The 23731-nt window shown below is 38.9% G+C and overlaps 1 protein-coding gene across 1 annotated transcript in view; it reads left to right on the forward strand.

The window, feature by feature from the left end:
- Positions 1-23731, forward strand: part of syn2b (synapsin IIb) — an 86431-nt gene that overhangs the window by 30923 nt on the left and 31777 nt on the right. The window contains exons 3-4 of the mRNA XM_040159508.1: positions 20617-20674; positions 22854-22945. Of these exons, the coding sequence (XP_040015442.1) occupies positions 20617-20674; positions 22854-22945 (150 nt within the window). The remainder of the gene's footprint in view (positions 1-20616; positions 20675-22853; positions 22946-23731) is intronic.

Here is a 23731-nt window from a genome sequence, read left to right on the forward strand (position 1 = left end):
CCGCCTTAACCGTTGAGAAGACAGGTGTCAGAAGCTTTTCAGTAAAATGAACAATTAGATTGAGAGTTAATTTTTTAGTAAAAATGAAAGTTCACTCTCAATATTTAAGCCAATGGGGACGGGAAATCCCGAAAGCGCTTATAAAAATAGAAACTTGAACATCTACAATTTCATGACAGTTTGGAAAACTCCTGCTGAAGACAATCACTATCAGCTACAGCTAATAACTAATTTTAGTGAGATTGTTCTGTCAGTACTTTGCAAATTCAGCTTATGTTGCTTAAGATAAATATTGTGCAAGTGAAAATAAAATTCATTAACTTTAGAAATGAGCCAATTCTTAGTTGAAGCAGAGGCATTAGGAGAGACCTGAGCATTTTTTTAAAAGATGATACCAGTGTCTTGTTATTTGCAAGGGCTCAGGTTGATGTGTATTTGCTGATCTATTTGGAGGCAAATGAATCTTAAATTCAAATTTTGGAAAAAGGCTAATGTCTATCAAAATAGTGGAGTCAGGTTAATGTTTAAGAAGGTTATTAGCTGAAATAAATTTCGTCCCTAACAGCTTCAGAAAAAAGCTTTTATGTTTGTGCAAAAATGACAAACAGTAGAGGAAAGCCACTGTATTAAATTTCATTTCTACACAGATCCTGTGGACAAAAGTTGTATTAACAAAAATTCAGAAAAAAAAACGTCCATGTCATGTTAACAAAAATGAACTGTGGAATAAATAGTTTGAAACAGTTATACCGTCAGAGGTGTCTGGAGTAATTTTCTCTCCTACATTGGTGTAATTCAAATAAAAGGCATGATTATTGACATTATGTGCACTCATGAAATGGCAGTGTAACCTTTTTTTGCCAGGAGACAGATAAGATTCCCAAGTTTTTTATTATATGATAATTTTCCATAAATGACAAACAACCCTTCGGAAACAGACACTAGAACAACAGAATGCAATTTATTTGTTGAAGCTCTTGGCATCTAAACAGAAGTGAACGGAATATTTAGTGTCAGTGCTTGGTCTTCTCTTGTGGCCAATAAGCATTCAAAAAGGAAATAATGACATCAAAGCCTTTTTGGAGAGAGAGGCGATGATAACCAGTGTGCAGTGGCCAGGATTTGAGAGAGGGGAAAAAAAGGGAGAGTGGAGGGTTCACCTCGTGTCTGTTATGTCACTAGGTGTTAGTAAAACGGGAGTAGAGGATGATTCGAAGTGAATGGAGGAAAAAAGCACCTGAAAGGACAAGCTTTTATTTGCCAAAGTGTGAGGGCGGATTAGGGTGGGGAATTAAAAAAATTGTATGAGCTGGACAAAGTGGGCTGAGACAGACATATAGAAATACATGAAGCAAGACAGGCGAAAAGAGATACAGAAGGACATAAAGGATGAATGCATGGAGAGAAAGTCTGTTGGCATGTGTGCGTGAGAACAGAGGGTTAAAGAGAGAGACAGGCTAGTGCTGAATTGTAAGAGGAAAGGTCTGCGACACGCGTCTCCAGCATCCGGCATAGAACCACGGCGCATGACTGCCCCAGGGCCGCTGCACTCAACCCATGTCATGGCTCAGCGAACTTAACATACACACACACGCGCACACACACACACACACACACACACACACACACACACACACACACACACACACACACACACACACACACACACACACACAGCATGAGACCGACAGGAGGAATCACAGAGTGAAAGAGCTGGTGAAGAGAGAGAGAGAGAGGCAGAGAGTGAGAGGTTATAGGACAGAGGAAATGGAGATTGAGGTGTGGAGAGATGTCAGATTGACGGAGTAAGTTAAGGCGGGGGGGGGTCGGCAGCAAGGGAAAGTGAGAATGTGGCAGCAGCAAGGCCGGGACACCTTCCATTCTGAAGCAGACGTACAAATGAAGCCAGAAAATCAGACAGGAGAATATCCCCACTGTACTGTACGTGTTCACCAAATGCTACAGCTGTGTTATGCTATTCCCCTGCCTCATTTATTATTTCTGCACAGTTGAGTGTGAATATCCTGATAAATCAAAGCTCCAATTCATTTAATACAGTGTGGCTGGAGAGGTAGAGTGTTTGTTCAGTAATGAGAATACGGCAGTTCTCTAAACTACAGTAAGGCAGATGAGCATCAGTGGGGCTCCTACTGCCCGTGGCTTGTTGGATTACAAAGGCCCGACTTTTACTATCCCGTATGTGTTTGATTCCTTCTGTTGACTGATTGTGAATGCCACAGCCTGAAGTGGAGCTTCAGGGTTTGGAGGATATTCGATTAGTCAAACAAACTGGTAGTGCACATACAGAAACACTGAATAGTGGCCCAGTGGTCAAAATGAATTCTGGTTGTGTGCTTAGGTCCTTGTATTTTTATGGCTATTACCAGTATGTGTTATTCTTTTTACATTACTACAGCACTTATTACCAATAGTATTATTGTAGAGTAATAGACTACGTTTTATGCACAAATTTGTGTTCAAACCCTGCATATCTATGTATTGACAAAATGGACAAGAAATCATAGGGATTGAATTTATTGTTGCTCATAACCAATGAATGAATTAGACCTACCCATAGAAATAGAATCCTTAGATAATGATATCTGGTTTGAATGAAAACTATACTTATTGGATGTTTTTTTTGCAATCAATAACAACAGTTGTCGTGAGGTTTTAACAATTTGAGTGGAGCTCTGTTTTTGGGCTAGTTTCTTTGGGAGGGGAGGACCTCTGCTGTCTATTGTTGTCTCCTCTGAAGTATGCATCCTGCTTTCTGACCTACTCTAATCCAGCACACACTACTATTAAAACTTGATAAAGCGCAATACATGTTCACTCTGTGTGATCCCAAAACTGGCGTTAAGCATGCACTACAAGCCCTGAAGTGAAAATGTGAAAGCTCTCTGTGTAGTTAATTCAATAAGCACATTTTCAGAGGGAGGAGGGAGGAACACAATGTCTCATTGACATTCTGTATGTTCAGTGTAATAATCTGTCTCCTTTTAAACTCTTTCTCTCTTCTCTGTACCACACACACACACACACACACACACACACACACACACACACACACACACAAGATGCAATTAATGCACTGAACAAAAGAGAAGGAGAGGTCCTTGGTATTGCTGCTATGTGACAAGCCATTATGCAGAACAATGATAGAGGGAAACCACATTAAAGGATTTTGTGTCGTTGCGCATGTGCTGTGTGTGCATGCAGAGCAGTCTTTAGCTTTGAATCCAAGCTCAAACGATGACACACGACAGACTGTGTGCGTCACTACCCGTCTATTTTTCTCTTATTTTTTAGGGATTCCACTGTGCCCCTGCACAATGGATCAGGACGACCCTGGATTGTTTCTAATGTTTCCATACGGCAAGAGTACCTACGTGATCTGTGTGAAAATAAGGCCACTGAATTTAGTTTTTTGTCAGCATGAAAAAAAGCTTCTTTTTTAAAGTGACGTTTTGTCCTCAGTAGGATTTTTTTGCATTTCATTTTTTTCTTAATTTCTAGTGTGAATTAACACCCTAATATCTACGTACCTGAAAGGAATAGTTTAACATTTTCGATGAGATGATAGATACCACTCTCTTGTCTGTATGGTAAATATGAAGCTAGAGCTAGCCGGTTAGCTCAGCTTAGCACAAAGGCTGGGAACAGAGGGAAACAGCTAGCCTGGCTCTGTCCAAAGGTTGCAGAATCTGCCTACTAGCGCCTCTAAAGCTCAGTAATTAAAAACTTATATCTCTTTTGTTTGATCTGTACAAAGATTGGCATATTAAAACTATAAGTTGTGGTTTTAGAGGAAGTTATGTGCAGGAATTTTTACCCTTGTCTGGGCACAGTGACTTACTGGAGTTTCTGCTGTCTGCATGGCACCATGCTGTCTAATAATTATAATAATAGGGTGTTTAATAATACTAATAAAACTTAATATAAGTGGGTGTTGAGCAGGATCATCGGGGCAGTAGGTGGTTTGCAGTCACAGATCCAGGCTCTGCAGCACCAGGGGCAGAAAGTCCTGCTCCACTACTGATGCAGGTGAGCTTCTTGTGGCTTCTCAAGTCACACCTGTGTGTTAGGGTGTGTAAATTTACAGGCTTCAGCTTTAAACAATAATAGGCACCTGAATATAAGCCTCCATACAATGCCTTATAATGTATGTGCCTGTTTGTGTGTGTTTATGTGTGTGGGGGCGTCATATTTTAATGATCTTATAGTGATAAATGGTAACTCGATGTTCAGGTTTAATCTATATTAACCCCAATGCAAACTACTTCCACCTCTCACCGGTTCAGCAGACTCAACTGATTCATCTATTAAAAATTCTAAGACAGCTCTTTCATGTCTTTAATCTAACTCTCTCTCTCCCTCTGACTGAGAATGCCTTCTCATATGCTTCTCTTCTTTGCTGGACAGTTCAACAGAACCAGTGAAGGAAAACAGTATCATCTGCTAAGTTACTTAATTAGCAACTTGGAACATACATAAGCCTACATAACCAGGATAGGCATAGATCCAACTAAACACTGAACTGATACAAGCATGAATAGCTGCAGAAGCCCTGTAGTGCCATTTTAAAAATGTTATTACTACTAGCAGCTGTTACACACAGATGACCAGCCGTGCATTGACCTACACAGACAATAAAGCAAAGCCACCTTCCTCTTAAATTTAAGTAAGATCGCACTAACCTCTCTTTTTTACATTTAATAACATAAGGTTACGCAGAAAGTAGAGATATTACATTCATAAACCACGAGGAAAAATACTTTGAATAACTATATTGCCTGCTGTTAGTAGCCTTGTGTTTTCCAGGATCTCAGGAAGGAGAATTGATTTAAATGTGTTAAACTCTAGTCATAGGTTAGCTCTAAACTAAGGTAATGATATTTCCAAGGTCTGTAATTTTTGTGATTTGAATGATTCAGGAAAGGATAAGTAACATTTAACGATAATAATGATCACTGCTGCACTCCATTTATCCGCATTGTAACAGCAGTACATTTCTGAAGTCAGGAGCAGGAGGTGTCCTCTGCAGAAATTGTTATAAAAGAATCATTTCATGATTCATTTTAGACAAGGTTATCTTGCCATCACAAGACGGATGAGATATCTGTAGCCTCGAGGAATAATCCATCAGTAGATTTTGTTCTGGCACGTACAAGGACAGACTGCTTAACCATGCAAATGATATTTTGGAAACAGTTGCCACAGAAACTGAGCACAAGCACTACCTGAGCTCAGGTAGATATCAACTGTGGACGAGACTCTATGCACAGCAGTGATTACCGTGCAGTATAGCGTTATCATTAATTGCTACACTTAAACTACTTGAACACTATTTAATTCAACTTTTGAATGAACAAATGTTTTGCGTAACATTTTATGCAAATGTATTGCCTGCCTTGAAAGCTTGTTTCCTACATGACATCCATATTGAAACCCATCTCTCTGAAACTGCACTGGTTTACATCCACAGTGCCTGACCTGAATAAAAAGTAATTCATTAGAACCCTCTGGTGGATCTGGTGGGGTGGAGGAGTTTTTCCCTCACATTGCAAGAGGCTTCAGAGTTAGTCCTGGAAAACCGGAATTGAGGAATCGACTTGAAAATGAACAGGCTAGTTAAAGATCTAGATTTCTGCCAATACCCAGGAATGACATAGGATTGATAGTGGTCTGTGCAATGGAGCAGTGAATTGCCAAAGCTTTCATCACTATATTTTCTTTAAGTACGAGGTACAAGTGGTACTGGAGTACATCAGTATTTCTTACTTTACAGTATACTGTTGGACTACTGATGGATGACGTATTTCTGATTGTTTTAGGGATAAACACTCTGTATGATATAGAGTGAGAGGTTAAAAACAGGACAGGAAAATAACACAGGGCACAACGGGCACCATTTTACTGCAGTTGCAAAGCTGATATCATTCATGAATGAGCAGTGTGACTTTTCATTTTGGTAATTTTGTGTCGTTTGGTTATTTTGTAGTTTAGCTCCGAATAAACTTGCATGTGCCAGGTTAGGTGAAGTGATGCAGTGGAATATGTGTTTATGTAGATCATATGGTGCAGTGCAATTTTGGTGCCCATTCAGATATGAAACAAGATTGTGTTTTAAGCCACTTCTCTTTACAAATGATGTCCACTGAGTTGGCGGCAGCGCAGCCATTGGCATCTCCAAAGTTACCAAATTCCCTTCTAAGAGAGTTTTCCTTCTTCTACTCAGTGTAATATTTCAATGTGATACATATTCAAAGGCATGTGAAATATCCTGTTTAATGTGAAGCATAATTGAGTTCTGTATATTTGTGCTTTGGGACTCTGCACATGCTAGACAAAAACTGTTTTCTCTGAGGCATAGCCAACCGGACTCCCCACCCGGCCCATTAGGAAACAGTCTGCAGCTTTTAAAGATGGCGCTCATGTCGTCAGGCATTGTTGATGCATTTCCCAGCTCCACCTCCTGATAAAGTATTCCCCCCTTCCAACAATGTGAAGTATTCATCTCACTTCAGCCACTTCTTCAGATTTCACCGTACTGCATAAAGAACGTTTGTGTCGATGATCAGCAAAACTGCAAAAATAATTTGGTTGTAAGTACGCTTGTGACACATGTATGCACAGGTTGGTTTTTTTTCCCAATTTCCAAAAATAGAGAAAGATAAATTCCCAATTCTGACGAGCTACAGGTCACTCTCATTTATGAAGTAGTGAGAAAATATAATTCTGCTTTAATTGTGCTCTTTGTTTGTTTGAATGTTGTGTTGTATTTTTGGCCACTTGGCAGCAGAACCCCAAAACCATCAGGGCTGTAGTCTCCCGGTCAGCTGGTCGATTGGTTGGTCGATATGCTCGTCCAACTAAATTGTCATTGGTCGGTGTTATTTTCATAGGGAAACAAGTGCTACGTCGATAGCCTTCCAGGATTAACCCATTATTTGCTGCAGCGGTGTCAGATAGCGACTACCTACCAGGCTAATCTAGAGATGACGTGCAGATCCCCCCACCCCCCCCGCAACCAATCGATTGATTGAAGAGTAGGTACGAAGTTTATTCAACCAAGATTTTCTTTGGTTGACTACAGCCCTGAAAACAAGCTAAACAGCACACATCTGACATACGGGCAAGTAGGGTGCACATATTAAGGGTTTTAGAGCAGCTGCCTGCTGTTGTTGTGAGCGCTGGGAAATAATGAAAACAGTAAAATTGCAGGTCATGGAACTAGAACATTTAACTGAAAGATGCTACATTAAAATGCTCTGTAGAGCTGAGGAGAAATGCAGAATTCGGTGATGATTACTAAGCGGTTAGTGACTAGTGGCCCCTTTCTCATACACGTAGTCATTTCAGCAAATGTTTGTATAAAAATACTGACTGAATGATACAGCTTTAAATATTGCATGTTAAATTAATTGTTGTAATTTTTTACATTTCACTGTTTAAATTCCAAACTAAAGAGAAAGTTGTTTAGTCTATTAGTATTTCCATAAACACCAGTGACTGTTCAACTACAACTATTGCAATCAACTCCAACAGTAATGACGCAGTCTCTGACATATCGTTGCTATTTCATGTGCATTGTCACAACAAATAGGCGGTGTGGGCTTTGGACAAACACACACACACACACACACACACACACACACACACACAAAACGACACATCATGCAAGTTCTCAACAAAGCAGAATAATAAGTGAAGGCTGATGACTTTGCAATCAGCACCAGTGAAACAGTGATGAGTGTGTGGGGAGCTGTTTGTAAGTGTATACTGTATTAATTTGTATGTGTTAATATGTATGTGAGAGAAAGAAGGGAAGGGCACTTCGCATCACAAGGTAGTTGTCGTGTAATCTGCGATGACAACTATTCATGAAATTACACCGATCAACAGAACACAAAGAAATTCCTTGGATGTTGACTGGCTGAATTTATCCGAGAGATTTCAGTTTTTAATGGTTTGAGAGTGCTTGTCACCACCTCCACTTTAAAGTTGTATTCCTTAAGATTTCAGTCCTTGAAGTTTTGACGCCACCTTTGATTACCATGGTAACAGCAAGTGGAGTTTAATAGAGTTGCAAAGTGGGAAGGGCCTTTAGTCCCCAAAGTGTTTTTCCCCCATTCTGCATTTCCACTGAAATTTTTCTTTAAACGATATCCTCAGTGTTACTCAACACACAAACACAGGACTCTTCCAGTTAATGTAACAATCAAGTAGGTTTATTTTGTGGCTACCATTTTTAGTTATGACAATGTCATTTCCGAGAGAGTTTTATCTCTCATTTTGGTGGATGGTTCTAAATGCAGCACCCATGAGACTCGGGTGCCATTGCCATGGAAAAGAAGCAAGCTGAGGAAGTGAATCATAACAGCAGGAAATTCAAAAGGCTTTGTTGTTACAGTTGTTAACAAAACCTGGCGCCATAGCTAATGAATTCCGTCAGAACTGACCCAGAATTTAAAAGTGAAGGGATTTCAGCTGCAGTTTGTGTTTTCAGTTTTCTCAACCCCGTAATCTTTAGCTTTAGTGACAGGATTTTAAACACAGTAATTGGATGTTTTAACCAAAATGCAACTTGAGAGTTGTAGTTAACTTGTCCCCTGAGTATTTTATGTGCACAACCTCGTACCCTTAAGTTGTTCCTTTTTTTTCTTTTTTCTTTTTTCTTTTTTGGTAAACAAAAGCCAGATATTTTTTGGTTCATCTTTTGGACTGATGATTGAACCAGGCGAGTTTTCACATCAATCAAAGCCAGAGAGGTGCTCCAACCGTGAGTCACATAATATTGTCTATGGGGAAAATGCCAGGAAACCGGGAGCAACCAAAATCTTCCCATTTTGCAACTCTCCTACAGGTCCCAGAAACATGGCACAGGCAAACATTTGCTCAGCAGCTGCTTTGCCAGAAATACAACAAAAGAGTAACTAGTGTATCCGCTTACAGTGCAGCCAAACAAACTCACATTGTTTTAATAAAGAAGTCAGTAAATAATCCTTCTTTTCCATCATGCCATGGGCAATTGCAATCTGAATTTGATTAAAAGCTGCACACAGCGCAAGTAGTTTCCCACACAACAGCAGGACATAGTAAAACTGGTTACCTTGCCGAGTAGTTGGAGATGTGAAGCCTGTCACCTGAAAGTCTTAACTGAACAGCTCCCTGTGGCTGCCCTTCTTGTTTTATTACTCCCTGCAATATTTAAAATTGATCCACTGTCAAAAATGACGTTTTCTTGCTTTTTAGACACATTTTTGGTGAATGATCAAAGTTAGCACTCATCTGATTCACAGATACATTGCATTTCCTGCGACTGCTTCACAATAAAAGCCACCCAGTGTTTCGACAGTTGACTGCTGTTAATGTGAAGAAGCAGCTGTAGGAAATGTCCCTTAATATACCTCTGATGCAGCTGTAGAAGAGCCAACAGTAACCAGCGTGGCTGATAAATAAAATTTAGAACACTAATGCTGGATTATGCGCGTACATAGTTTACTTTGAATCCTTTGTGCGTGTGAAGGCAATTTTAATCCAGTGCAGGAATGATTACATAAATAGACCAACTAAATGCCTGCTATAAACCTTATCAAAAAAGGGGTTGATTAAATAAAAGTTTTAACAATTGTAACTTCATTTAAATCTATCTATATCACTTTCACCTATTCATATCCTGTCATGCAAATAGTTTCATGATGGCAATTTGGCAATATTTTGAGATCTTTGCCAATAAAACTTAAGGTACCCCTTCCAGAAATGAAACTGAATACCATCTGGTTTGTGGCACTCAAAGCATTTGAGCGTCCGTTTTCTTTGAGAATCATTTTCTGTCTCTACGTGCAAAAACGAAATGTCCCGGTGCCTCCTTCAATGCCTGAGTGTGCCCTGAGAACACCGGGTTCATTTTAATCACATTGAGAAACATTACATATGAAACCTAAGCAGAGACTCAAATGCTGTTTTTAAGTGACAAGGAAATTCACAAGGAGAGAGACAACTTTTAGTGCTGAATCACTGACACCAACAGACTTCTTCAAAATCTCACTCAACTGTGAAATAGTCCTTTTCACTATTTCTGTGACTAGGTGTTTGTGTGTGCATTTAAAACAGTCTGTGCTCTCAGGTGGGTCAAGACAGACAGCAGGACCAAAAAAAAAAAAAAAAACCGACAATAGACAGACATCTGGATAAAGTGCACATAAAGTCTCATTTATGCCAAGCCACGACAGGGTTGTCTGCCGTGATTTATCTGCTTTCCATCTTGCTGGAGACAGACACTGTGTCTCAACCCAACATTAAAGCAGGAAGAGTACTCACCTTAGTTTCACCTCACTAAGAGGTGGATCAGTGCGTGGATGTCATTTCAAGACTGCTCAAGATCAGAGGCAACAATTTTGTGCTTGGAGATTGTGTGCTCAAGTTCTTAACTTGCATAAGTTATACATCTCCCTGCGACAATGGGATCAAATTGTCCACCCAGTGCAGCTGTTGAAGAAATATATGGCATCTAGAACATACAAGATTCTTGTTAAAATTAGATTTTTCATAAGCCCTGTTACAAGGAGGACCTGATCAGAGTTATGCAACGCTTTTCTAACACAAATGAGCTATGGAGAATCCTTAAATTTAAGCCATTCTCTCCTCAACTCTGTATCCATCTCAGCCTTTCAGTCAATAAATAAAACATTCATTGGGAGTACACAGCCCAATTTCTAACACTGAGAAGAACAACTCTCTTGGAACAACTGCGGAACCACAGGGATGAGGACTCAAAGCACAACTAGGAAACAGGCACAGGGTTAAGGAATAAAAGTCCCAGTAGACAAGTAGACAGTCAGTAGAGCAGGCAAACAAATCCGACAGGCAATAGGATAGAGCTAGGTCTGGGAAACTTGCAAGAATCATTAACCAGTAAAGGCAAAAACTAGGAAATATTGCTGGAGCGCTTGACACAAACGACAAAGACGAAGTGGCACAGGGGAAGGGAAGAAAAGAGGCTGAATACATTAGGAAGGGGAGGACAGTGTGTCACAGGTGAAACCAATCAGGGCGAGGCAGACAATCACAGTGGCAGGAGACACGCGAGGTCAAGGTCAATGCTGATCAATCTCACAATGGCTCCCCAGTCTGCCTTTCAAATGTTGGGAACAAACTTTTAACCTAACCAATGTAACCACAAATCAATCACACAGGAAGAACATGCATGGCTTTTTTTTTTTTTTTTAATTCCTGAAAGATTTGAAAGCAGAGGGGAAATGAGAGATTTGTTTCTGCTCAAACCATCATGTTTTGCCAGTTTGAAAACCATGGACAGATTCCCTTCTCATGACTTGCTGCTGCTGGTAAATGCAGATCTCCTGTTAGAAAATTACTCTATCTTGTTGTAAAGGAAACATTGAAAGAAGTATTGAGATCTTTCACTTCAGTAAAAGTATAAAAATACTCCAGTATGTTTAAAGTTCTGTATTCAACAATTTACTTAAGTCAAAGTATGCAGGTATTTGAAGCCAAATCTATTTAATGTATCAAAAGTACAGGTACTCATTACGTAAAATATCTCTGTTTGTGTACGCAGCATTTTAACGTTGTCAAAGTGGAGCTAATTTTAACAATTTTATACACTAGTGTTCACCTCCTATAACAATGCATCTGTATGTTTAGTATGTGCACCCTTACTCTGAAAAGAAACTATAAACTATAGCTGTAAAATATGGAGTGAAGTAAAAAGTACATTATTTCCTTCTGAAATGTATTAGAGTAAAAGTATAAGATAACATAAAATGGAAAAGTGCATGGGTAAAGGTACTTTCCTCTACTATGTAAAAGCATCATGAGATCTAACATCATTTCAACATAACAGGTTGCGTGTTGTATTGTAAATGCTTCATAGTGTTAACAAACTCAAGTTGTTGCAGGAAAAAAACAACAACAATGTTTTAACTGCAGGGGGACTTTAACTAGTAAAACTCGAGCTAATTACTTTCTCAACCAATAAAAATGTCCTTATGCTCTGAGAAATATATAAAAGGATGAGAAGCGAAATGTGAGAGAAACTACAGGAGGCCGTAAGTGACAAACTGTGAGCTAGTGGAGGATGGCAAGGAACAAGAGGAGGTACAAGAGAAAGGCAAAGAAAGCTGCAACACAGAGTTAAAACAAAGCTGTCAAATTACTGGGACAAGATACAAAAGATTACTGTCACTCCTGCCTGCTTTCCAAGGACAAGAAGCACAATAACTTTGCTCTCGTAAACACTCATACACACACAAAACTGACTCACACAGCACACACACACGGTGCAGGCGGTATTCAGTGAAACCTCAAGGAAAACAACCAACTCTGCTGTTTGTTTCAAGATTTTCCTTAGACGAGCCTTTTTTCAATAAAGCAGATGTGCTGACACACACACAAAAGCACACCCACACACACATACACGCAGTTCTAAGTCTGCATTAGAGAGGCCAGCCTGCCCTGTAGGTCATCATTTATCACAGTAATGTAATAAAACCACCGATAAACCACAGACACTGATCCCTCTACCACCACAAACACACACTGCCCTGTCCAACCTTCATTTGTTCAACTTATTGTACAAACAGAAAACTCATGTCTCATGTATTTCTGTCTTATAATGTTCAAGTGTACAGCAAGACATTTATTAAGCATATGGAGTTTTATTCCACATTAGAAATTATTAAATGGAATAATGCATGTCTTCAAAAGCTAATTGTTACAGTATTATATTATATTTATCATAAATTTGCTTAAGAATATAATTTTTTTTTTTTTGTCACACATTTTTTTTTTTTTCCATAAATAGCTCGCTCTTTATGAAGGGTGTCGATGTTGTAACTAATGGTTTTATGAGTGGTCAATAAATCGTTTTGCTAATGCTTCATAGATCAGTAATAAACCCTGAATAAGAAAGCTGCCAGTTAAAAAAAATTGTAAAAAATCCCTTTAATTCATCAGGAACATCCCTCCAATGGACCAGTTAGTTTCTGGAAAAGGGCTGCAGTGCATGTGAATGAAAATTTATTATCAAACACATTTTAATATTTATAGCAGCAGAGTCAATGGATTATTTTTTTAAAAATCATCCACGTGTAAAAATATTTTTTTTAATCACCAGTGATGGGCAGTTTACTTGAAAAATGTAATCATTTAGTCATTACATATTACTTATAGAAAAGATTACATTACTTTACTAATTACTCAACAGCAAAAGTAATTAATACATTACACGTTACATTATATTTAGGACTCTGCCCAGCTCTGTCAAAGGTGTGTTCAAACCCTCTGTATTTAACACATTTAGAATCAGCGATCTGAGACCAAATTCACCACAATATTTATACTTAGGCATCCACAACAAACCATGAAAATAGCTCATGAGCCATGATAAATAAAAAATTCCCCACATGCCATATGTCCGCACCAGTCACGTTACAGGATGGATCTCAACCCATTTGAACACCTATGGGAGATTTTGGACTGAAATGCTAGACAGCACTCTCCACCACGATCATCAAAACACCAAATGAGGGAATATCTTTTGGAGGAATGGTATCCACCCCTCCAGTAGTGATCCAGAGACTTGTAGGATCAATGGCAATGTTCACTGAAGCTTTTCTGGCAGCACGTGGTGGCCCAACACCTTACTAAGACACTTTATGTTGGTTTTTCCTCTCATTTGTCACCTGTCTGTACATTTCAAATTACCAATAACAAAACATTAGATTTTAATTCGACTTTATGAATTTCTTTTAACAGTCATTGGCGCTTTAAATGTTATCTAGCAGTTTTTCAATACACTCACTGTCACTCTCTTATAAGGCATTAAGTTTAAATGTTGTACAAAGTCCATAATTGGGTCTAACCTTGTGTTAAACCATCAATTCTGTAAAATGTTACCAAATTATATAATCAAAAGAATCACTGGATAAACATCAGCCAGCATCAGAAACCTGGCAACCCAAAGGTTGTTCTTATGATCTGCTCATCACTGAAATATAAAGGAAGTAAAGACCGTAACTAAACAGATTTTGAAGCTAATGTTTATCAAATGTGCTCATCTAGATTTCTTATTGTGTAGAAGGTGTGAAAGGCAGAGCCGCTATTTGACTTGTGACCGTCGTATAGTTGCACTGTAGTTGCCCCAACTTAGAGTTTTTGCCAGACACACTGACACGGCACATGTGTGTGTAAGGGAGGTGCAGGCTCTGCGATACCTGCACTCCTGCAGTGCTGAGAGAGGAGGGTAATGTCAGGAGGTGGTGTTACAGCCTCCTGCGCTGCAGCTGAATAATTCAAGCGACTTCTAGAAAACATCAGCCAATACCACAATGTTGAAGCTTTATATGCTGTGCATGTTCAATCGGTGCAGCCAACCAGAACTCTGGTTCTTCTGGCTATTTTCTTTTTTTTTACCTTTTTTTTCCGCACATAATGTGAACAGAGGAAAAATGGAACACTCACAGACTTCTAAGGACAAAATGTCAGTCTGAATGCTGCGCCGCTGCCTGGAGAGAAAAATTAGAAGATAGAAAATATTTTGTTTGTCTCTGAGTGTCTCTGTTTCCATCCTTCTGTTTGATGAGTGATTTACTGCAGTCCTCCGAAATACCGCGTTATCAGAGGGCTGGCTTGTCTTGACAGTGTCAGAACAAGCTTGGAAATGCATTATGAGATAATGACAAAAATCAGCCTGAGCAGTGTAGACTGTACCAATAAAACCAAGTAAACTTAATGATCGTAAGGATAATTCCATTATAAGAAAATTTGTAACAATTCAATAAGTAAATAAGTCTGCCATGTAGAGGACAAACACAATTTTTCTTGCATGTATTTGTCTGTTAGTTTTGTTCATGACTGTTACCTTTAAACCAACCTGCATCCACACTCAGTATTATCGTTTTTTGTTTGCTTCAGAGTGACTTGTGTTTCTCACGTTTTCAACCTTTTTCTCCGTCATTCCAACATGAATGAAGTGCCTCTGAACCTGTGGTGTCCTGTTGATTTCTTACCATGTGCAATATTACTGGGGTATAATCCAGCCAGCCCTCTTTAGTATGCAGCACCCTGTTTTCTTACTCTCAGTTTTTCCCTCCTCCCTCTCCGTCTTCTCTCTAAGTGCTACTTTTCGGAGAAATGTATCATTAAATAACGTTTGGCAGAGAAGTCCTACTGTACTGCTCTGCATTAATTGAAATGCTTAAGTGTGTTGTCCTTCTTGGCCGCATCCCAACCAGTGATTTCAGAGAAGGTGTTTTCCGTCTGTTATCAGCAGTAGAGCACCTGTTTAGCTGACTGGGGTGTGGTCTGAAGTGCACCATCTTCAAATGTTTCAACCCACAGATAGCAGTGCGGCAAGTCTTCTATCTATGACATTCAGTAATAACAATGTCTAGAAAATCTTACAGTATCAGGTAGCACGCAGACAGAAAGTTTCCATAGAAACTAAATTGAATTCTTGGTCTACAGCCAGCACAGTTCACCAGCCCCCGTGTTATTCCATCCACTGTACTCTCATTTTCGTGCCCCTACATTGTCTGTCTGCACACGCAGTAACAGCATCCCAGGTATCCAGATACTTAGACTATCACCCACCACAGCAGAGCTGGCAGGACTGCTCTAAAAAAATTTTGTGCCCTTTCACCCCAATAGTCAGATTCTTGTTTTACGCAATCTCCAGCCCACTTGTGGATCAAGCTATGAGAAGGCCAGGGCATGTGAAGGAAAAAAGGAGGGTGGTCCTTCTTGTATAGGTTTTTGAAAAAGCACTATGAATTAAACCAAGATGAATTATCAAGGCCGTAACTTTGGTTCTGAAGCTCAGCTGTGTTCTTCATAATTATATTAACAGTTTTGTTTTGTTTTTTGCCAGTTAGAGATAGTTTGCAAATGTTGCTTTACTTTATTCCTTGACTTCTTTGATCTTGCCATCGATTCTGAAAATTATGTCAATACGCTGTTCCCAGAGACTGATGTATTTTCTACATTTTAAAACACCATAGCAACACGATCCGCCTTGCGCAATCGCTTTCGTCGAAACCAAACCTATTAAAACGCAGTCACTTATCATGCATGGCTCATTTGTATGCATACATTCCATTAATATGTCTTCGCCTGGAATCGATCTTGATAACCAGAAAGCCAAGAGAAAAAGAGATGGGTGGGAAAAATGATGCATTGAGAGGGAAAGTGGGAAAACTTTAGCAATGTTAGAGGCAAGAGAAGGTGAGGGAAATAGCAAGGAAGTGTGGGAGAGAGTGACGAGGAGCAGCACCTGTCATAATGTAATGTGCGTCATGGGCAGCAGACACAGTCATTACACTCTGATTATGGCGTCTATTCTTGTCAGCTCTAACTCGTTATACGGAGCAGACTTCAAGCCACGTAAAACAAAGCTCGAGAATGATGTTTCTTGAGTTCTCGGGTTAATTCTGACCATTTGATGAACGTTATCACACAAGCACCCACGTCTAATTTAGGAAAGTTATTTCTTGCAGAGTTTCTGGGAACAGAGGAGACATGGAACCAAATTAATATAGTCGTTTTTTTTTCTAGCCTGATTATTCGGTGATGCATTTGGGTCAGTAAGGGTTCGCTGCAGAAACTTAAAACCAGGAATGCAGTGTCCAAATAAAAATTTAGCAAATTAAAATACATCTAATATCATGATAATGATGTAGAATTAGGCTGCTAATACCCAACTCCACACTGCAGTTATTGTTCATTATTTTTATGTTTAATGTAGTTATTGTATTTTTGAATTTCCATAACTTTCAATATTAACACCACTCACACATCTTCTCTGAATTTTTCTCACTTACTTCTCTTTATCATCTCTCTCTCTTTCTCTCTCTCTGTCACTGCTATGCATTGATTTGAAAGGCTTAATTTCTGCAAAACTGTGCGGCTATCTGAGACTCTAAAACTCCACAGATTAATAGTCAAAGTGAAATTGCATCAAATAACCCTAAAAAAATGCTCAGTTGTTGAATTTGGGCCAGCACAGAGCCATAGATAGTTTGGTCGTGTTGTTTTCAGTGGCATCATGAGAGCTCCCCAAACCTGCATCAGAGCTATTGTCACATGACCTGTGCATCTAATTCATCCATGTCATCGAGGTAATGGGATGTCACAATACGCCAAACATCTAACAGACAGTGGCATTAGAACCTGGTCCGGACAGCTCATGTCCTGATCCAGTGGCTCCATACCAGCCCTGTTCAAAAACATGTTAATTTAGCAAAATGTTACCATAAAGCTATTGCTGATTATTGTCTACCACGTGCTCTTTATGGTCTGTGATTTTCAGTTTATTATATTAACGTTAATATTCCAGTATTACATATTTAGTAATTGTCATCCTCAATACTCCAACCAGCTCCATTCCTCAGACGTTTACTCCATACGTGTCCGCTTAAACGGCGAACCTCATGGATTAAAGAGCATGGATTTATCTAAATTCACCTTTATTGCTGTCTCAGACTATTTTGCCACCCTGCACTTGGAGTTGCAGTATTCCCAGTTACATTTGGATAATAGTTAGACTGAGAGCTAAACCTTAATATCACCCACACAAAGCCCTGACAAAATAAGTAGATCTGCTGCAGTTACTATAGAAACTTAAATTGTTTCTACTTTGAACCAAAATGCATGGGCAATTTGGGATTAATAAAAAAACCTTATATTAGGTATTCATTGCAGCCGACAAAATTTATTTGCTCTAATTTGAAGTCCAGTTAAACCATAACTGAATTTATGCTTGCATCTACAGTATCTTTATTTATTTTTATTTTGTTTATCTTCCGTTTATATCCTTAACACCTACGGTTGGAATATAATTTTTAAGAAATTACACAGAAAACATTCTTTAAAGGTGCTATATGTGAGGTTTTTGCTATTGCTACATGGCCAACATTAGCATTGACAGCTTTTTACTTACCAGTCTAGAAGAAATTTTGCGAGTTCAGCATTAAAATTCATTCCTTTACAAGCTACTTCTTCATCCTCTCATGTTGGACTGAGGGTGGAGTGGACGCTACACAGACTCAGTATTGCAGAGTGGTATCATGAGAGGGAATAGGCCGGGGCATTGGTGCATTGTTTTACCTCGTTTTACCCGCCCAAACTATCACGGAAAAGCTAAATGGAGAAGCTAAATGACTAAGCAAATTGAATAGCTAATAGGAAAAGGAAAAGCAGCAGAGTAATGGAAAAGAATATGGGAAAGGAAATTGCTTGACTAAAATCTTAAATGCCTGATTAAAATCTAAAATTTATTAAATTCCATTATTTGTTTATGAATTCATTAATGTATATTTAAATTGACTGTTTTATGGTGTTTTTGTAAATCCCTTTTTAATTTTAACTATTAAGTGATGGATTAATATTTCATTTCTAAATTCTTTTCATAATTCCTTTTTTTATTGCCCATTAAAATATTAAATAATTAATTACTTTGTAATTTAGTCTATTTATTTTTAGATTAATTAATTAATTTGTAAACAGATTTATCAGTGCCATTTTTTTTTGTACAATTAGTTATTAATGAATGAAATGCTTTATAACTATTTCAGTGACTCTTGTGGTCCTCCATATTGGTGCAGACCAAAACAGAGCTAAAAGCTGATGGGATAGTGGACTTACATTCGTCGGGTAGCCACAAACACATCTCTAAATGAATGTTAAGGATGATGTGTGTTTGCTGGATGCTTAAACAGGCTGTTTATTAACACGTTCACCATTACAACATAATAATGTGTCAGTGTTTAGTTTTCAGCTTGTTCCACTGACCCCAGTGGCCAAAAAATCAAGTAATGCAGCTTATAAGAAAAAGAGCAATATGCAGATGTCTGCTAAAACAAGCTTTTGTCATCCTAATTTTTTGTGAAAGCCCTCTCAAGCAGTCACTTAGAACTCTGTTAGGATACAGATGGTGTGTTTTGCTATGTGGCAGCTATATTATGCTTTCTGATGGAATTAAACGAGGAAGCTACATCAGTAGCCTTTCAGTAGAACGCTTTAATTGTCCATTACCGTGCTGGCCTGACATCCCATGTCTCCATGTATTGTTTCTCATTGTGCACTGCGGATACTGAACACAAGCTGACTGCGGAGTCTCATTTCTTCCTAGACCCATTCAACATCAGTGGGTTTAGAGATGCTTTATTTTGCACTTAATTCCTCTGAGAAACTGTAATGTAACTTTTGGATTAAAGCTGCAGTGATGATAAGTTTCAGTCAGAATGATGATGTTTGTCATGTGTGCTGTTTTTTTTGTTTTTTTTTAATGATCTGAGAAAGTTTTCAGTGATAGAGGTTAGGGTGTCACCATAGCAACATCGTAGTGTGTTCAAGCAGCTGGCCATGCTGAAAAAAAAACTCTCACACTAGCAGAATTTTACCCTCTAGCGGGACGGAAAAAGATGTATTGCTGTAATACTGAGATCCCCAGTTTTGCTGGCGTGGTTATTGATAGTTGGAAGTTACTGCGTCATACCATCAGAGTATTTCTCTCACAGATGGTCTGATCTTAATGAACCAGACTAACGAGCCAGATGCTTTTTGTGCTGCACTATACAAGGTCCTGTGAGGTTTTATGGAAGGAAACTTACATATATTTAAATGTATGGTATAGAGAGGAACACTGAGTACACATACACTTTGACTTAATGTCAGATTGTGGTACATAAGCTGGGATACTGTTTGGAGGGGGGGGATAAATGATTTTTAATAGAGGATTCAAGGACCCGCTAATATTTGGATAAATCATATTGTTTGTAGGATAAGCCCTTTGAGATACATCCTCTTGTTATTAGGAGGGTCCAGAGAAGACGATATATTTTACAGACTATTCTACACTATAGCCGGCACATGAACCAACACATAAAGACAAAGTACACATAGGTTTTATTATCAGCCTGGACTTCAAAAACATACAAACTCGTTCTGATTAAAGGCTCACGGTTACTGCTTTATTTAGCTTAAATATATGGGCTGATGAAGGATGCAGTTTACTATCTTCTATCCATTGACAGTGTGTAAAATGAAATGTCCTGAGCATTTTGTCTGTTTGTGTTTCGGCTGGCAGTCTGTGTGCCTCTCTGCCCGTCTCATTCTCTCAATCCGTCTGTCTTTGTCTGCCTGCCTGTGTGTGTGTGCGCTTGTAATCTATGTCTGCATCAGTCTTGAGCGAGTGGAAGCCAAGATATTGAGAAGTCACCTCCAGACCAAACTTTTATTGGGTACATTCATCTTACAAACTGCGAGACGGCGCTTAATATCTGCAGCAGACTTACAGCCCTAATCAGAATTTAATGTCGCTGCCCACTGACATCACAGTAATTGCAGTTTTGGTATGGCAACACTGACCTGCTGTGTCTTTTTAAACTGTTAAAAAAGCTGCTTAAAAGCTAATTTGAATAACATTCCCCTACAGCTGAGAAAGTTTTGCCATTAAAAGTGCTCAAGCAGGCATCCATTTTCTCTCTTGCATTTCTTCCACAGGGAGTGTGATGTCCAGTAGAGGGCAGCACAGACAACCAAGAGATTTTGAGTGAAAAAATGGCAACCTAAATCTCTTCTCTTTTCCTCCAGGGCCAAAGTGTTTCGGGGAAAGAAGGTCCTTGGGGACTACGACGTCAAAGTGGAGCAGGTATGATATTGATTTTATAGACTTATGTTGCTGCAGACTCATTCATAAAAGGTTGAGAGGGATCAGAACAGAGATAAAAGTGGACTGACACCATATGACACATATATGATATGGAAATGCATATCATTTGACTGACAAGGTGAGATCTGGTGCCTGAGCACATTTTTGATAAAAAACAAGAAAACTTTTTCAAATATGCTCCACTTATCTTTTCCTTTATGCAACAGACAACAAGTTACTGAAAAGAACTTAGAAGCTAAAGTGTAAAAGAAAAAAAAAAAAAAAAAAAGTAGTTGCTGTCACTCCAGAAAAGTGAAAAGCATGTGACCATGCTGTGTGGTGGTTGCAGAAATACGAGGTCACAGGTTTACCCAAGTGTCTTTGCCTGTGTAGCCTAGTGCAACACGTTCTCCGGGGCCAAAAGGGGCTTAATCTATTGAAACACCTGCAGGTACATTCGGCTACAGCTGAGATGCAGCATACAGCACAGATGGTATGCCACGCTGGCAGCGTGGTTCTGGGGAAAGCAATGTTGGTCCGTCGGTGGGTTTGTTGGTCGGTTGGTCCAACACTTTGGTCCAAACTGAACTATCTCAATTACTACAGAATGGATTGCCATGAAAGTTTGTACGCACTATCGTGGTTCCCAGGGGATGAATTCGAATGCCTTAGGTGATCGTCTGTACTTCCCCCTTAGCGTCACAGTGAGATCAACATTTTCACGTCATCAGTAGCCCCTTTCATACAGCCAGTTTTAGGCGGGAATGTTTCACCCTTAGTCCGCCTCGCCATTCTGTATCAGAGGTACGAACATGGAATGGGGGGGTGTTGTTGTTCCACCTTCAAGCCGGCAGCAGAGGTAATCAGAGAGCCGAACCACAACAGAACAGAACCAAATACCTGCAGAACTAATGACAGAATTCCCATCATCCTCAGCTATACTTTGAGCTTAGTACTAATTAGCAAATGTCAGCTTGCTAACATGCTAAACTAAAATGATGAACCTGTTGAATATTATCTACCAAGCTAGCATGCTAACATGCGCTGGCATAGGGATGTTAGCATTTAGCTAAAAGCATCTGAGAGCTGATAGCATTGCTGTAGACGCCTAGTTGTGTTTCATATAGGAAGGTACGAAAAATGAAACACTCTGCCCCACAGAATATGCCAAGTCCTTTTCTTAAATCTCTACTTTTGTCATCTTTGGAAAAAATTACTTTTGTGCTATGTATGTTTAACCGCCTATAACTGTATAACCTCGCGTTCAAAACCAGCATTTCTTCACATGTAAAGTAATAGCAGAACCTGAGTAATATCATGGTGTGGTTGCTGTGCATGCTTAAGTTATATTTTAACAGTATGTGACATTTTCGTTTCATATTGGTTGAACCTCAGTACCACCAAACCATTTTGCAATACTTGGTTACTACATTTGAAATGACTATTCTCAGGGGTTTCACACTAAACAATTTCACCCCTAATAGAGGTTGACATTTAAATTACAACCTCAACTCTCACCACAGAAACGAAAAAAGACGCCACAGGAGACAGGAGTCGGCAGCTATGAGTCAGAGAAATCCTCACTACGTTTTCAATCACACCAAAGACCAGCATGTATGCATTTATACTAGAATAACTATATGGTATATGTGTACAATGATATGGATTTGTTTATATCCCAGTAAATACTATAAAGTATATTAAGAGTATAAAAATAAACAACAGCTGCCAGTGTATATACAGTACTAAAGTCTTTCTACTCATCTCTTTTTATTGTTTTTACAAAGTAGAAACAGTAAAAAGAGTAGAAAGTAATTCAGTATTTATTTAATTTGTTTTACTCTCAGTACAAGTCATTAATTCAAATGAAAAGAACAATGTGTCTGGTATGAAAATAACTGTAATTATGGAACAGAGTTGACATATTACACATCTTTTCTTGCACAATATTACCTCGAACACTGACAATATAATTTGGTTTCCTCCTTCTTGTATAGGAGTTGTTACAGTTGTATGTTTAAAGCACTAGGAACCATATACTAAATAGACATGTATGATTATGTAACATTTACCATTTAATGGGATTCCTGAGTTTCCTGAGTATCTCGACAGTGTTTACATCAGGACTTAATGTGTGAAACTGGTGAAACTGTCCTGTGTCCTCTTTCCATCCTCGTAGGCCGAGTTCTCAGAGGTCAACCTCGTCTCACATTCAAATGGAACCTGTAACGTGGACATGCAGGTCGTCAGGGGTAGTACCAAAGTGGTCAGGTCAGCACCGCACACACATGACACACATGTATACTCACATAGGTTTTTTTCTGTGATATTAAGAAGCACAAACTGTCTTTATTTTGGAGTCAAATCCTACTTCCAATCCTAATTTAAGATCTTTCTTTAACCCTAACTGTTACCCTGACTTTGGTGGTGAGATTAATTCCAAAATACAACCAAATAATAAAAACCTAACCTAAGCAGCTAACTTACCAGCTGGATCTCATCCCCTTTCACTACCTGTAAACCTACCCCAGGAAAAACAAACAAACCCTGGGTTCTTACAAAGGTGTCGCTGCTTTGGAGATTCATTTTACTATTTTTGGGAGGACATTTTTTCCTCATAAAAAGGTGTAAGGGCAGCATGGTCTTAATGATGAAAACCTCAACTTTTGTACTCTCAGAGCTAATCCCCTGACGTACAAAACCTACCCCAGAATTAACTCAGCTTTTGGAGTTACTAGTTTTTTAGATCAATAAGTGCACTTTTGGCATGAAGTGCCTTCATGGTGTTGGATATGGTGTATTTCATCTTTTTTTCTTAGATTATCATATTTTGTATTTTTAGATTGTTTTATGTGTGTGAATGATTTTTTGTGTGCATTTGTATTGCCTCAAATTGCCCCTTGAGGGACGAATAAAATATTTTAAATTGAACTGAAAATGTCGAGGGCACATTTGTTCCTTACAAGTAAGTATAAGAACACATGTACTCACATCAATATCAAAAACCATGTGTAGGGCCCTTGAATGTTCAACTCTCAGGGATAAATTAATTTAATC

Source organism: Xiphias gladius, chromosome 21, assembly GCF_016859285.1.
Source record: "Xiphias gladius isolate SHS-SW01 ecotype Sanya breed wild chromosome 21, ASM1685928v1, whole genome shotgun sequence".
NCBI lineage: Eukaryota > Metazoa > Chordata > Actinopteri > Istiophoriformes > Xiphiidae > Xiphias > Xiphias gladius.